Source organism: Lycorma delicatula, chromosome 5 (genome assembly GCF_047948215.1).
Source record: "Lycorma delicatula isolate Av1 chromosome 5, ASM4794821v1, whole genome shotgun sequence".
Taxonomy (NCBI): Eukaryota; Metazoa; Arthropoda; class Insecta; order Hemiptera; family Fulgoridae; genus Lycorma; species Lycorma delicatula.
The window spans coordinates 151,259,341-151,274,263 of record NC_134459.1 but is presented as its reverse complement, the minus strand read 5'-3'; the positions used below and the strand labels follow the sequence as shown (position 1 = coordinate 151,274,263).

Sequence of the window (14,923 nt, the reverse complement as noted above, 5' to 3'; positions counted from 1 at the left end):
TCAAATGTTTGACTAACAAGAAATTTCAATTTACCAGAAAAATATTTATAATAGTTTTTAATATCGTGGGGGTCATTAAAAAGCAAAAATTTTTTTTTTACTACAATCAACTTAAACGTAAAAAATAATCAGGCCAATTTTTATTTACTTGTACAACGTAAAGGAAGTTCTGTGATCGCGAAAAATTTCGGTTTTCACGGAAATATCCATTTTGACTTGTTTCGGCTTGACGTCTGTACGTACGTACGTATGTATCTCGCATAACTCAAAAACTATTAGCTGTAGCGTGTTGAAATTATGGATTTAGGACTGTTGTAACATCTAGTTGTGCACCTCCCCTTTTGATTGCAATCTACTGAACCAAAAATGCTCAAAATCAAAAAAATTGGATTTTTGACTTTTTCTTAACTGCAATAATAAGCCTTCATTGAGAGCTTTTCAACGATATATCTATCATAAGTGGTACTTATTTCATTGGTTCCAGAGTTGTAGCCAAATGAAATTTTAATTAATGAAATAATTGAATCTTACAAGGGAAGGCACATCGGTTCGAATCCGACTTTTCTCATTTTATTTTTAACTTTTTTTAAAATTTAAATATATTGATTTATTAATAAATTATTAACCTCTGATTGTAAATAATAAATAAATATGTCAATAATAAAAGTAAAAAAAAAAAATCTAAAGTTATTGGTGAAACAAAGTTTTATATACTTTTAAAAAAGTGTATATGTAATTTAAAGGCGTACAAGAAAGTCATGTGATGTCCACATCAGATTTTTTAATGAACCTTTTTTAATTTCTGTAAAATAAATTAAAAGACTAGTAAAAATAAAGCTATAATAATTTTCCTTTTTAAATCGCTCTGTATAGTAAAAGTATATAAGATTCTTCTTAAAATTACAACTTTTCAATTCAGTGCTGAATTAAAAACAAACAGCTACCAGAAATTATCAATTCTTATTGTCGGAAATTTCAAAAAGTTGAAATTTAAAGAAAAACTGAATAGTATTATTTTTGGAAGTTTTTTTAAGCGTGTTATATATTTTATTTTAATAATTTTATTAAAGTTAATTAAATATCTCTTACAGTTATTTTTACGTTGAATACTTTGATAGAAATTCCCTACTTCTTCAGTATGATATATATATATATATATATTTTTTTTTCAATTTCAGTGAATAGTAAAATAATAACAATTATCTCCATAATTTTAAAGTAAATAGTTCTGAAACATTCACAATGAACATAAAAAAAGACAAACCTGTAGGCGAAATAGTTCTTTAATTATTTTAAGGAAATTATTGTGTTCTGCTGTTAGGATGTTTTTTTTCTGTCTTCAGTCATTTGACTGGTTTGACGCAGCTCTCCAAGATTCCCTATCTAGTGCTAGTCGTTTCATTTCAGTATACCCTCTACATCTTACATCCCTAACAATTTGTTTTACATATTCCAAACGTGACCTGCCTACACAATTTTTCCCTTCTACTTGTCCTTCCAATATTAAAGCGACTATTCCAGGATGCCTTAGTATGTGGCCTATAAGTCTGTCTCTTCTTTTAACTATATTTTTCCAAATGCTTCTTTCTTCATCTATTTGCCGCAATACCTCTTCGTTTGTCACTTTATCTACCCATCTGATTTTTAACATTCTCCTATAGCACCGCATTTCAAAAGCTTCTAATCTTTTCTTCTCAGATACTCCGATCGTCCAAGTTTCACTTCCATATAAAGCGACACTCGAAACATATACTTACAAAAATCTTTTCCTGACATTTAAATTAATTTTTGATGTAAACAAATTATATTTCTTACTGAAGGCTCGTTTCGCTTGTGCTATTCGACATTTTATATCGCTCCTGCTTCGTCCATCTTTAGTAATTCTACTTCCCAAATAACAAAATTCTTCTACCTCCATAATCTTTTCTCCTCCTATTTTCACATTCACTGGTCCATCTTTTTTATTTCTACTACATTTCATTACTTTTGTTATGTTCTTGTTTATTTTCATGCGATAGTTCTTGCGTAGGACTTCATCTATGCCGTTCATTGTTTCTTCTAAATCCTTTTTACTCTCGGCTAGAATTACTATATCATCAGCAAATCGTAGCATCTTTATCTTTTCACCTTGTACTGTTACTCCGAATCTAAATTGTTCTTTAACATCATTAACTGCTAGTTCCATGTAAAGATTAAAAAGTAACGGAGGTAGGGAACATCCTTGTCGGACTCCCTTTCTTATTACGGCTGATAGAATGTAATTTTTTATATAGTTATACTTTTTGCATGCCGATAACGGGCTACACGGAGTACTAGATTACTAATTTTTCTTGCAATTTCAAGAAATACTTTCCAAATACATTGAGTTTCAGAATATCTTCACTCTGTATAACAATTATGACAACAGATAAAAATACCTACAAATTGTCTTTGTCATCACGTAATTTTTCGTGCAAAAAATTATCTATATACAAATTATGTATATTATCTGGAAAAATTTAATTATTGGACTCCGGAAGAACTTTCACTATAATAAAAAAAATCTTTAAAATTCGTACATTTATAATTCAATTTTTATTATTAAATAAAAACACACGCATAGGTGTTTCGGTTGAAGTTTATTGAAATTATAATTTATCCATTAAAAATTAAGTTACATGTAACTTTGGATGAAAAGAAATTTATAAGTCGACTTTTATCTGAATTTATCAATCTTTCAACAACGTTTGATTAAGGCCAATCGGATTTCAAACAAATGTATTTTTCAGTTGTACTGACCGTATTTTATTTCTTCCCCTTATATCATCATTAAAATTATTACATTCGGAATTAATGCTTAGCGTGAATTTAATTTTTATTAATAGTAACGCAAGAAATTAATCACTACTTTTGATTCCTTTATTTATCGTAATTTACTTTCATGTTTTGTTTAACTTCATTCAGAAATTAAGAATTATACTTAAATATATTTAAAATTCATGAAAAATTTGCTTTCAGACCGTTATTTCATTATTTAATTTCACAATTATTTATGATTTCTATAGATATAAACCATATTGTCGGATAAAGCAGGGTTGGAAGAATCTTAGATCCCAGCCTGTTATCTGACTATTTAATTATTTAGGAATAAGTTCTTTATATTACAACCTGATGAACTGAGCGTACGCACATACACAAAATGTTTTCCTCAGAAAGTATTTGTTCACAGACTAATTGTACGGTTAAACAACATAGTTGCATTTTTTTTCTTCATTTTAACCTCTGTTAAATGTTTTTCACTTTAGCTGTCTATGATGTAATCTTTTTTCGTTTTTTCTCCATTTGTGACGCTCGTACGTGGTATATTAGGAAAAAAGTAGAGTTAAATAGTTCAACAAGACCACACACTTAGTAATCTGAAAAGATATGACAAAGAGAGGCGCGATTCCATGTACCTGTAGGCGACTCTTACCTTGAAATAGTCGGTTTTAGATAATTCCTTATATAAATTCTTCGTAACTTCTGAGGAACCCGTCTATCTAATAAATATTACATGAGATTGAGCCTCACTATAACTCGGAAGGTATATACGGTATTACAAACGTATTAACGTAACTAAAAACATCATTCGCTAGTAATTACACACGAATAGTATCGGGTTTTATTTATTTTAAATAATTATTATAATTTTCCATCGTTATATATTAATAAACTTGTTTATATACGCGGCATTGCTCGAAGTTATAATTTCTTTATCGGAACACCCATTTCTTTTTTACAAAAATTCGTCAAAATTTTCCACAACTAATAAAAATTTCCTTTGCATTTCTTAATGTTAAATTTAAACTTTCAAATTTAGCTTGTTTATTATTGTACGATATTACGGTTTGAATGAAAATGCGAGGAGTTGGAAGAAAGAACTTGTATTATTAAACTTTCAAACAACAATAACTAATCCAACTTTACAAAACTGTACAAATATACTACATACGAATAACTTATGCAGATACGTGCAATTTAATTTAATTTTTTTTTAAATTTAATTAAATTAATTAATCCGCGAAGTATTAGCTTGGATCCTCTTTGCTTGAAGACGACGTTCACGTTGGTTCTCAGATTCAGACGCCCGCACAGCTAGAAGCCGTTGCTGTCTTTGATTATTGTTTCGTCTGCTCATAAAAGCTTTGCTTTCTTCATTTTTAGTTGAATTTGACCGATTGACGGACTTTCTTTTCCTTTTAGGCATCGTCAAATCACTACTCTAAAATTTTTACACTTCACAATGATAATATTATCCGAAATTTTACTAAACACTGCGATCTGAATTTACCAGCTATTAAGAAACTAAGTTTTATAATTCGCTCTTCGATCTTAACTTATACACTTTTAAGTTCAAACTGAAACAACTGACATCTCACACCTCCTTTTATATTTTATATTGTTAAAGAACTTTCGATATCTTCTCTATTTCAGGAATATTCATTAATGTTAAACAAACATTTCAAAAATTCCTGATCGGTCAAGAAGTTTTAATTTTCAAACGTTGTATAATGTTGCAGAACTGTATAGAATGCTCCAAAATGTAAAAACTATTACCAAATTCTAGAAATTTCCAAAACGTAATAGTGTTCTTCTCCCACAACGGTTGCGTTCAGGATGTCTAACGTTTACAGTATTTTTTTTTTTTCAGTATTTGCTCACTTTGTAAGTAATTTGCTCACATAACAAGTAATACTTGTTCCAAGTTTGGTTCAAATCGGTCTTGTGGTTTAGGAGGAAATTGGAAACAAACATATATACCCGCATACCAGATACGGACAATGATGTTTATTTATATTACGATATATTGTATTGTACTGACCTAAATGTATTTAATACTAGAATTATTATAGTCATGAGTTTTAAAAATTTGAATATGAATAGTCATTTTTATTGGTGATTGTGGGAGATCTTTGGTAGGGATGGAGGGAGGGAGCTATTATTGCATGCTTTGTAATAGCAATTCTCCACGATATTTAATCCTGCGCCTTTCTCGTTGTGTTGAAATATTCATATTGTTCTTTAATATTCCACAACTTGATTCTTTTTTCCTCCTATTCGTTTACTTTTTTTTAATATACCTTATAATAATTCCTTTATAAACTGTTCATCCTAAAATACATATATGATTTTGTAACAGTAAAAAATATTTGTTTTTTATTTTCTTTTTCTGTCAACATTATAAAAACTATTATTGCATAAGTATTATTTAATAATGTACATCATTCAATTCATCTAGATTTAGACAGACCGTAAATTGAAACCCGATTATTAAATATATCCATAACTTAGGAATGCAAGACCAAATAAAATTAAAGATACCTTTAGTTATAGAAATCGAATGTCGTTCTTGTAGTGTTACAATAACTGATTGCTGTTATTGTATAATCATGTAGGATAATTACTGGAATAAAAATATAAAATTGTCTTTAATTTTGATAAAAATGTTATTAATTATTGTAGACATCATTAGCTATTATCACATTTTAATTTTTATAAAAGATTGCAATTTATCACAAGTTTAAATTAAACATATATATATATATATATATATATATATATATATATATATATATATATATATATGTTTTTATGTTGTTATGGGATTGAATATATATATATATATATATATATATATATATATATATATATATATATATATATATATATATATATATATATATTTATCTTTACCCATTATAATAATATAAACGTTAGATTGGTTTCAGTAGTTTTTTCATTAATCTGTATATTTGTGCATCATATATTAAGATCTACGTACGTGATCTGCACTGTAATTCTCATAGCTTAATTACATTTTAAATAAATATCATTTAGTTACAACGGATTTTTTCATTAAATTTAACATTGATAAATGTTAATAATAAGTCGAAGGTCTCTATTTTTTATTTAAAAATTATAAAATCTATTTATTTATGTTTTAATAAAAATTTTAATTAACCTTCACGTAATGAAATTTTTTGTGGCATGTGCAATGTTTAATTTATTATTAACGTTGAAAATAAGATTCTTTGACGAAATATGTTAACTAAATATTTATTTATTTGTTGAAATAAATTTAAGTACATTGTGATGGATGGACTCTTTTCTAAAAAGGATCGAAGCAGGTATAATATTGTCACGAATAATATTGTCACAATCATCATTACACATTGTTGAAATCTCGTAGTTGTAGTAGCATCTGAAATAAATTCGATTGTTGTTTTTATCAGAAAGACATCATTGAGTAATAAATTGTTGTTTATTTATATAATTTCATAACATCAAATGAATTTCACATTTCCTAAGTTATATTTCTATAAAATATATTATAACTACTATTTAATCGTGTCTGTTATTGAAATAAATTACAAAAAAAAAAGATTAAAATTCTAGAGGTTTTTAAAGAATTTTTGAATATTTAAAAGATTTTCAATTTATTTTTTCTAAATTATATATAAATAATGAATTTTAGTTTCTTAATGTTGTTTTTATCGTAACAATGAACTTTTTAAATAATGCTGTTAAACTATTGTCTTTTTTTTTTAATAATTAATTTTGTTCCTAAATATTTTCCAATAGTGAAATGATTCTTGTTTCGGTTTAAAATTGTAATACAATATTTTTCAATCAGTTTTGCGTTGTTTTGTTACTACCAAAAAGAGTCAAATTTCTTAAACTCTTCGTCGTGTTCAGTTGACGTTACACGTACGTTTTCTTAGAATTAAATACTGTACAAATATGTTACAAAGTTTATTCGTTTATTACCAATTTAACGAAATTATTGTACCTTAAAAATTTAAACCTTAAAAAAATCTTTTTCGACAGTAATTTTTTAGTGTTTTTTTGTAATTTTCTCAAAAATTACTAAAAAAAAAGTGACCTGTTTTATTCAATTTTTCTGGTGAAAACCCATATCAAACCATGTGATTCGTCTTTTAAGTTCGAATAATTTCAGTGTATCTTTATTTTAACTTTTGAGCAAAAATCAAACTTTTTCGCAAACTAACATTCAAAAAAGAAGGTACACTTATGTAGTAAATGTTTCCTATTTTCACCGTTGAGATTAAGCCATTACTAATTTCGTAATAGATATTTAAAGTTTTTTGGCAAAAAGCTTTTAATTACTCCTATTCAGATCACTCAGTTATTTTTTCGTTTTTTTTTTAAGATTTGTATCTAATTTGCTGTTAATTGTGACTAAATTATGCGTTACAGAAAATCAATATATAGGAATGAAGCTCTGAAAATGAGCATAGAGATGAATCAGTTGACCAAAACTGCTTAAGTTTAATGAAATTTCTACTCCAGCTGAATGTAAGCATTGAGCTTCAGTAAATTAGTATTAAGTACAGTAGCCGCCTTGTAACAGCGAGCTTGGATGATCAGCCCGCACGTTATACTGCTATAATATTGTTCTCTGAAACCGTGTCCCGAAAGAAACTCTATGACATACTTGTTTCAGGAAATCCAGGAGGCGCGCTGCAAGCACCTAATACCTGGAAGAGATCGTGCTTACACCACCCGTCTTCTGTTTATCCCATCTAGCTTGCCATAAATAAAATCCATGCTGCTAGATTTCCCGGATCTTTTCAGAAGTCAACTCATCCTTCTTCCTAGCAGCATAAGTTACTGCCTTTCTATCGCAAGAATATCGATTAGTTTAATCCGAGAGATTGTCTCTCGGTGAAATAGTTCGGTAACCACCCGTTAGCGAACATAACATCAGTCGTTGAGCTCTCAGTAAAATATTTCGGTAACTTTAAAATTTTAGCTTCGCACACGTCTTTGTACAGGTTGTTCATGGTCTTAAAATTAAGATCCCCCCAAATTGGGATTGACCACACCTCGAATTCCGAAGAAGGCATTACAGGTCTTCTCCGCGACGCATTGTGCTTCTTGAATTGCAACTTCTTATCCAGAAACACCCCGAGGTACTTATAAGCTTGAACATATTTAATACGTTGACCTGCCAGTAAAGCGGGCTTACCGACTCACAGCCAAACGGCCCTTGAGGAGCATCATAGTGATCTTATCCGGGCTGAACATCATCGTGTGTTGATGACCCCACAGCTTCAATATCCTGCACGCACGAATGGCCTGAACTCAACCTCGCTCCGCGAATATCCTTCGACCAGCAGGGGCCCGTCGTCGGCAGAAGCGACCACGCGACTGGGCAATCTCAGCCGCAGTAGAGAATCAAACTCGACCACCCATCACAGAGGACCCAACACTGCCTTGGGGATAACCCGTAGAGGTCTTACCAACCTCATGGTTACCCTCGCGGAGCAACACATCGCGATGACTGAAATAGCTTTGCAGTACCTGCAATTCCCTATCAGTACAATCTGTTCTTTGTAATTTGTAAATATCTGAAGCCCACCACAGGTTATTAAAAGCACCAGAAATGTCCAGGAAAATTCCCAAGACATATCCCGCCGCGGTCGTTGATATCACACTTATCACACTAAATATGGCGTCCTTTTTGCCTTTTCTGGGACGAAGTCTTTTACTGCTTCTCCATCAGTAACCTACGCGCTGTCAGCCTATCATTTCTACGAAGATACAAGACCTTTACAAAGACTTTACCAATAACCGACAGCAGCGTCAGGGCCCACCCTGACCACAATCCACAATCCTTACTACTCACAGAGTGCTTAGAATCCTTTTTTGCGCGCTGACAGCTCGCATAAGTAGGACCCGCTGACATTTTGAGATTCATTACGATTGTGTCTCTTCTCTCTGCAGTGCTCGCACATTGTCGTCGGTTGCTTGCACAACATGTGTCCATACTGACAGCATTTAAAGCAACGCTGGACATCTAAATAGTCCTTGAGCTTGCAAGTAAGAGAAGTCTACAAACAGCCTACCTTCCACAACAAAACGTTTCCAGAGTTCAGGACCTACCTCGAACACGCCTCGCAAAGGTAGGCGCAAAGGTAGGTAGGCGCAAAGGTAGGCGCGAGGCTCTCGGCCTCGCGCCTACCCGTTTTAAACAGTAATCGACAGTTGAACTTAAAGACCATTTCTATCATCTGAGTATTTTGTTTATGTATCAGAGTCATCAATTCATTCTCAGATAAAATAGTCTGTTATGTCGTAAACGACGACCCTAGGGCGCCTCTACCGATTGGGATTTTCCATGTAGGTTTTGCCGACTTCGAGGGAATCTGAAATTATTGATTTTGTAGTTATCTTCTGCTACGATGACTAACACCTTTTTAGTTTCACGAATGTTTCGAATTTTTGAAGGATTTCTCGAAGGATGACCTGAAATTCGTCCTTCATCTTGCTTGACTTACCAGAAACCCCTTCTTTTAAATTTAAAGAAAGTACCTCCGTTTGCTTACCCTGAGGCACAAAAACGGGAACTGAAACATTTTCTTTTACTATGATCTCCCTCACTTCAGCAGGCCTTGCAGATAAGGCCTCAACCCCTCAATTAGAGCCACGAAAAAGGATTTAAAATCACTCAACTCAGAGGAAACTATTTTCGTAAACCCATTGTTCCACTTTTAGAGCTTTCCAAAAATTGCATGAGCATATCATATCGTTCATTAAATTCACGCAGAAGTGGAGTAGAACTTCCTTGACACCCAAGAACTTGAAATTCACCAATATGTTCAACAGCTCGAGTCAAAATACCGCACACTCCAGCCCTTGTTCTTCCTTTCCTGAGGACGAATCATCATCTCGCACCTCAGTTAATACCTCACCGACAGGAATGGACTGTTTGCCCCGCCTGGACCTACCCACTTCTATTTTCCTGACATAAACATAACGCACACTAATTGCGTTAAAAAGAAATTATAAACGATAAGTAACCAACTAAATAATGTAGCAGTTGTGTACAACGAATGAACAAAAGCCCAATCAGAGCAAACGTAAACAGTAAAACAAGCCAATCAGGACAAGGCAATAGGCTGGCGTGAAGACAGCGACCAATCACAATGCAACAAGATGGGGCCGTTACTACGGTAAACAAACTATGCTCTGAATTAACAAAACAATTAAAAATTATCATAATTTCCAATAAACCACGAATAAATAACACAATTAAACACTTAACAAAACACAACGCTGATAAAAGCCCATCAAAAGATGTGGAATTCAATGAAGAGTAACCACCTAATAACCTAGATTTAGATAGCCCAAGCTACCCAAGCTAAAATAAATAAAAATGATTAATTACCTCAAAATAAATCACCATGATCAGTCACCCTTAGTAGCATAAACAAGATGCAGCTCTTTTTTACAAATGTTTGCTACGTTCGTAAGATGCAACGTCTACTACGTTGGGTACTAATCGTCGCCACCCCAAGCTCGCCGTTACTTGGCGGCGTCTGTACATGAATTGTAATTTTACATGAAAAAAAACGTAGAGATTTACTTTTCTATTACTAATACATGTATTTGATATTCTTTTTGCAAGTCTTTTCTTTTTGTACCCTACAAAATGTTTTTTTATTAAAATATGTTATCCTAAGTAAACCGATAAATACGTATCCCTATTGTACTGCATTATCCGTATCCTTATTTCTTTTCTATTAAACTACGATAATCCTTCTTAATCAGACAGTCAGTATCACCTATTAAGCAAGACCAGTCGTTTTATATTAAATACTTCAATATACGTTCTACTGGGAAATAAAGAATTCCTCCTGCGTACAAGGTTTAGAAAGGAAAAACTATTACTCTGTTTTGCATCGCATAGTCAAATGAAGGACAACTTTGTTACTTCGATTTTTTTCGATCTACTGATAAAATTTTTTTATATAAGCAGATTTTCACTATTACATAGCTATTTATTTTAATGTCATTTATTTAAAAGAAATATTCTGTTTTATGGTTGTGTACAATCCACTGTTAGAAATGTAAGAATAGGTATTGTGCAGTGGAATTCTTATTTTTTGTACGGTTATATGCCCGAAAGTGTTGCATAACTGGTGCCTTTTAGACAGTTAATTCTAGTGATATTATATTCCTAAATTTATTATGACTAGTTAAGCAATACAGTTTCGAATGTAATGTATTCTATAGATTGATGAGACATTCTAAAGAATAGGCTATTATAACAATAAATGTATCAAACCATCTTGTGATAATGTTAACTTAATTGCTAATTTTAATTTCAGAATCTGGTGATTTTATTTGGAATAAAAACGATGATATAAGTGTTGGTTTGACTTAACAGTTTACGCATGTCGGGAAGATGGACAATGTATAAAAAATATAATATTTATATAAAGTGATTTGTAAATATAATTTTATATTTATTTTGCGAGATAAAAACGAAAACTATGTATCGCATTAGACTTTATATCGTGCCAGAAGATCAAGAAGAACTCGAAAACGAGTCAAGAAATAAAAGTAAATCGTTATGGGAATTGTGGGGAAACCGTTGTCGTGAAGAATCACATAGTCAAAATCATCATAATAATAAGTTATTGCCAAAACACAAGGTCAAGGTTAATATACACCCTAACCACGATGACTTCTCCAGGATGACCTTGGCACCGCGGCCATCTTCCCCTTGCAAGGTAAATAACAACACTTTTTCTCATCAGCAATAAATATGACATCTCTTTATTACTCCTTCCTCTCCTTTACCACCGCATTATTCTTCTTTTATACTTCACCGCTTCTTAGTCGTTCTATCTTTCACTACTTGTTTTTCTTATTTATTTTGTTTGCAATTATAGTATATATTTATTTTTCTTGTTTTTGTTTGTTTATTTATACTGGTTTCTTCAGTTTTTGTTGTTACACGTCGACTAATGTATACTTCGCCTTAAGGTAATCTATGTTATACATTGCGCTGTTGAAGTGAGGACGTTCTCTCATCAACTTAGTTTATTACAACTTGTTTGCTCTATAATGCAATAATTATAGTAACATAACTTCTACATGTTACTCCTGATGTATATTTATGTTTCTTTTTCAAATTGTTTCAGGCATATAATAATATCTCTCTCTACCTGTGTATGTGTGTAGGTGCGGGTGTGTGTGTGTGTGTGTGCGCGCGCGCGCGCGCGCGTTGTAATTCAACTTAATTGTAGATAAAAGAGCATAAACCCACTTTTTGGGCTTCCAGTACTGTTATCGGATAGGATTGAGTTTGCAGATAAAAATCCATAAGTAACGCTGATCCCTTAGACATGATGGAATAAATTTATAGACAATATTAATGAAATTAACGGCGATAAAGAGGTTAAAATCAAGAGAAAAGGATGGATGGTCGATATATCCATAGAGGAACTGGAAAACGAGACTAACTATTTATTTCACTTGCTTCTCTTCATACAGTAGGATCTACCTTTCCTTAGATCCTGGGAAATTTCGGAAAGTTTTTTCCAGAATGAGATCAGCGTATAAATAATCAATTAGTTATTTGGTTTTTCCCTTGCCGTTTAAGAACAGGCTCAGGTCGCCTTACGGAAAACCTTCGTCCATTCTCCGAATTGTATGACGTGTAGAAGTATCTAACTGAAATCTAGATCATTTAGGTAGATCCCTCTACAGTATTAAATCTTCAGGATTCCTGATGCAATTTTTATTTATTCGTACCCTTGAGGAAATTGGATCCCTTGCTATTGAAGTGACAGCAAATATTTCACCGTGTTTTTTAAACTAGGTCTTCTATATCAAAGATATGTTATTAATTAGAACCGACAATAAATAAATGCCTGCTTAGCAACAGTGGTGAACAAAGTGGGTTAAAATTTAGCCGGTACGGTCGATCCGTAGACCTACTGTTAAGATTTTAATATTTGAAGCACATTTAGTATGATATACTGCTGTTGTTCTAGTAATATTTAGACTGCATTGCAGTTTCCTATTTTCAGGACCGAATTAAAATATCGATTATTATTAAACTTTACAGTTCCGATGCGACCGGTTTAGTAGAGAATTATTTATGGCTTTATATTTTTTTTTTAATTGAGCGGGCGCAATATTGTAATTATAGATTAGTATCATAGGAGTAGGGGACCGGTTTTACCCGGTAGTCGGTTGTAAAATCCTCATCAGGAAACGAAGTTTTCGGTACAAATGGAGGGTAATTCCTGTGTCGTTTATCCCGATCAGAACTATAGCGGTGTCTCCTTCTTATTCTCCCGGTTAGAAAGGAATTGTGTTTGACGTCCGATCGATTAAGTCCATTAAAAAATACGTTAAGCACAGGTAATTAATATTTTATTTTTAGTCGTCTAATAAATATGTATTAAATGTTGCTTTATTTCCAGAAATAAACGAGCCGGCTCAGGAATATACCGTTGTCCATCTTCGGTACAATGACATACTCGTAGAGCGTTGTCCGACTGAAATACATCAACATTCTATCCTGCTCCCACCGGAGAGTAATAATCTTTCTACAGTCGCCGATCCGTTCGCATATTATATATACTGCTCGTAACATTGTAAATGTATGCATCAGGCATATTACATTTAGCGTGTTATGTGTGGATCTAATGAATTTTACGCAGGATGATTGATGCTGTTATAATGATTACAATTTCAGCGGAGTATTATTAATTAAACTCGTTCGTTCGGACCGTGAAGATCGGTGATACAGAAGAAGATTCTGCCCATATACATTGAGAATTTCACTCTAGTCTACTTCAATTACAAAATTATTTGCCAAAAAAACCATATATAACAGTGGAATAAGATTAATTAGTATTATTTATAATAAATTTTGAAATGATTTAATCTTAATATGAATGAATTTTTCTTTTTTTATCCTGGAATGTAATGAAGGTATTTTTTATGTCATTATATCTCAGAATAAATAATCATTATTTTTAGTAATATAATGAAATTATTATATTACATTTTTTTTTTTACTAATTAAAGTTTGCTAAAATTTTGTTTTTTGTTTCTTAAGATCTACAGCTGTAACTGTTGTAGATTACCGGTTGTGAGTCACCGTCAATCTCAAAAATAATAAATACACTCTTTAAAAATAATGTTCCAAATCAAGATCTTTTGGAAAAGTGAGTAGTGTAATAATCTACTGAATATTCCTTTTTGAGCCTTGAACCGAATATACCGGTGCTAATCTATCAGCACCTTACCGAAATCCATCTTTCCATGTATAATACGTTAAGGAAAGACGACGGTTGTTCTTTATATGACACCATCAACACAAACACCCATAAATGCTGGATTGAGAATTACCCCCCGGGTGTGCATCAAACAGTTTTAAAACGAAAAAGAAGTGAAAAAGTATTGAAAATGCAAAAAAAAAAGATTAGATAAAATTCAAATTTGTTTCCCCGGCCAGTTGATGCGTCCAAATACCACCGTCCGGTCGCTGTGATACAACCAGAATCAGCTGATTTGTAGCAACTTTATTTTTCATGTTTTCTAATATTCTGTACATTTTTTTAACGGTAACATTTCAATCATTGCACTTCTCCTCTGTTTAAAAATAAAATTATTATTGTAGTTAACATGATTCGTTTTTATTTTTACACAAATTTTAACCCGTCTGCCGCATTAAACTCGAAATTGCATAAAATAAAAAGAGACAGTTTGCGAAAGTCGTACGGATCCGCTTATTGATACCTTCATTCCGATCATCACAGGGACTGGCTTATAGTGAGCATCATTACTCTCAGTGAAATCAGTTAAATTGGTATCGTTGTATCTTAAATGATTTAAATGCGTTAGAGGCATTGAAAAAAAAAAATAGAAGCAAATACGTAAACCTCTTTATGTCGTGTAACAATATCCATTATTTATATAAAACACCTCAACTAAGTGGGTGGTAAAATTACTATAATTAATAGAGTGCTAACCTTTAATGGCCAAGAGAAGTAGACGTTTAGTTGTAGAAAAGGTTACGATTTAGTTTGTTACTTTTCAGATCAAAATACGTTTCACAAGTTGCCATTTAGTAAAA

At 31.9% G+C, this 14,923-nt stretch overlaps 1 protein-coding gene across 1 annotated transcript in view; it reads left to right on the top strand.

Moving 5' to 3' along the window:
• The window catches only part of LOC142325494 (rhotekin-like), a 426,138-nt gene that overhangs the window by 48,537 nt on the left and 362,678 nt on the right, over positions 1-14,923 (top strand). Inside the window, exon 2 of the mRNA XM_075367325.1 lies at positions 11,154-11,558. Coding sequence (XP_075223440.1) covers positions 11,319-11,558 — 240 coding nt within the window. The 5' untranslated portion in view covers positions 11,154-11,318. The remainder of the gene's footprint in view (positions 1-11,153; positions 11,559-14,923) is intronic.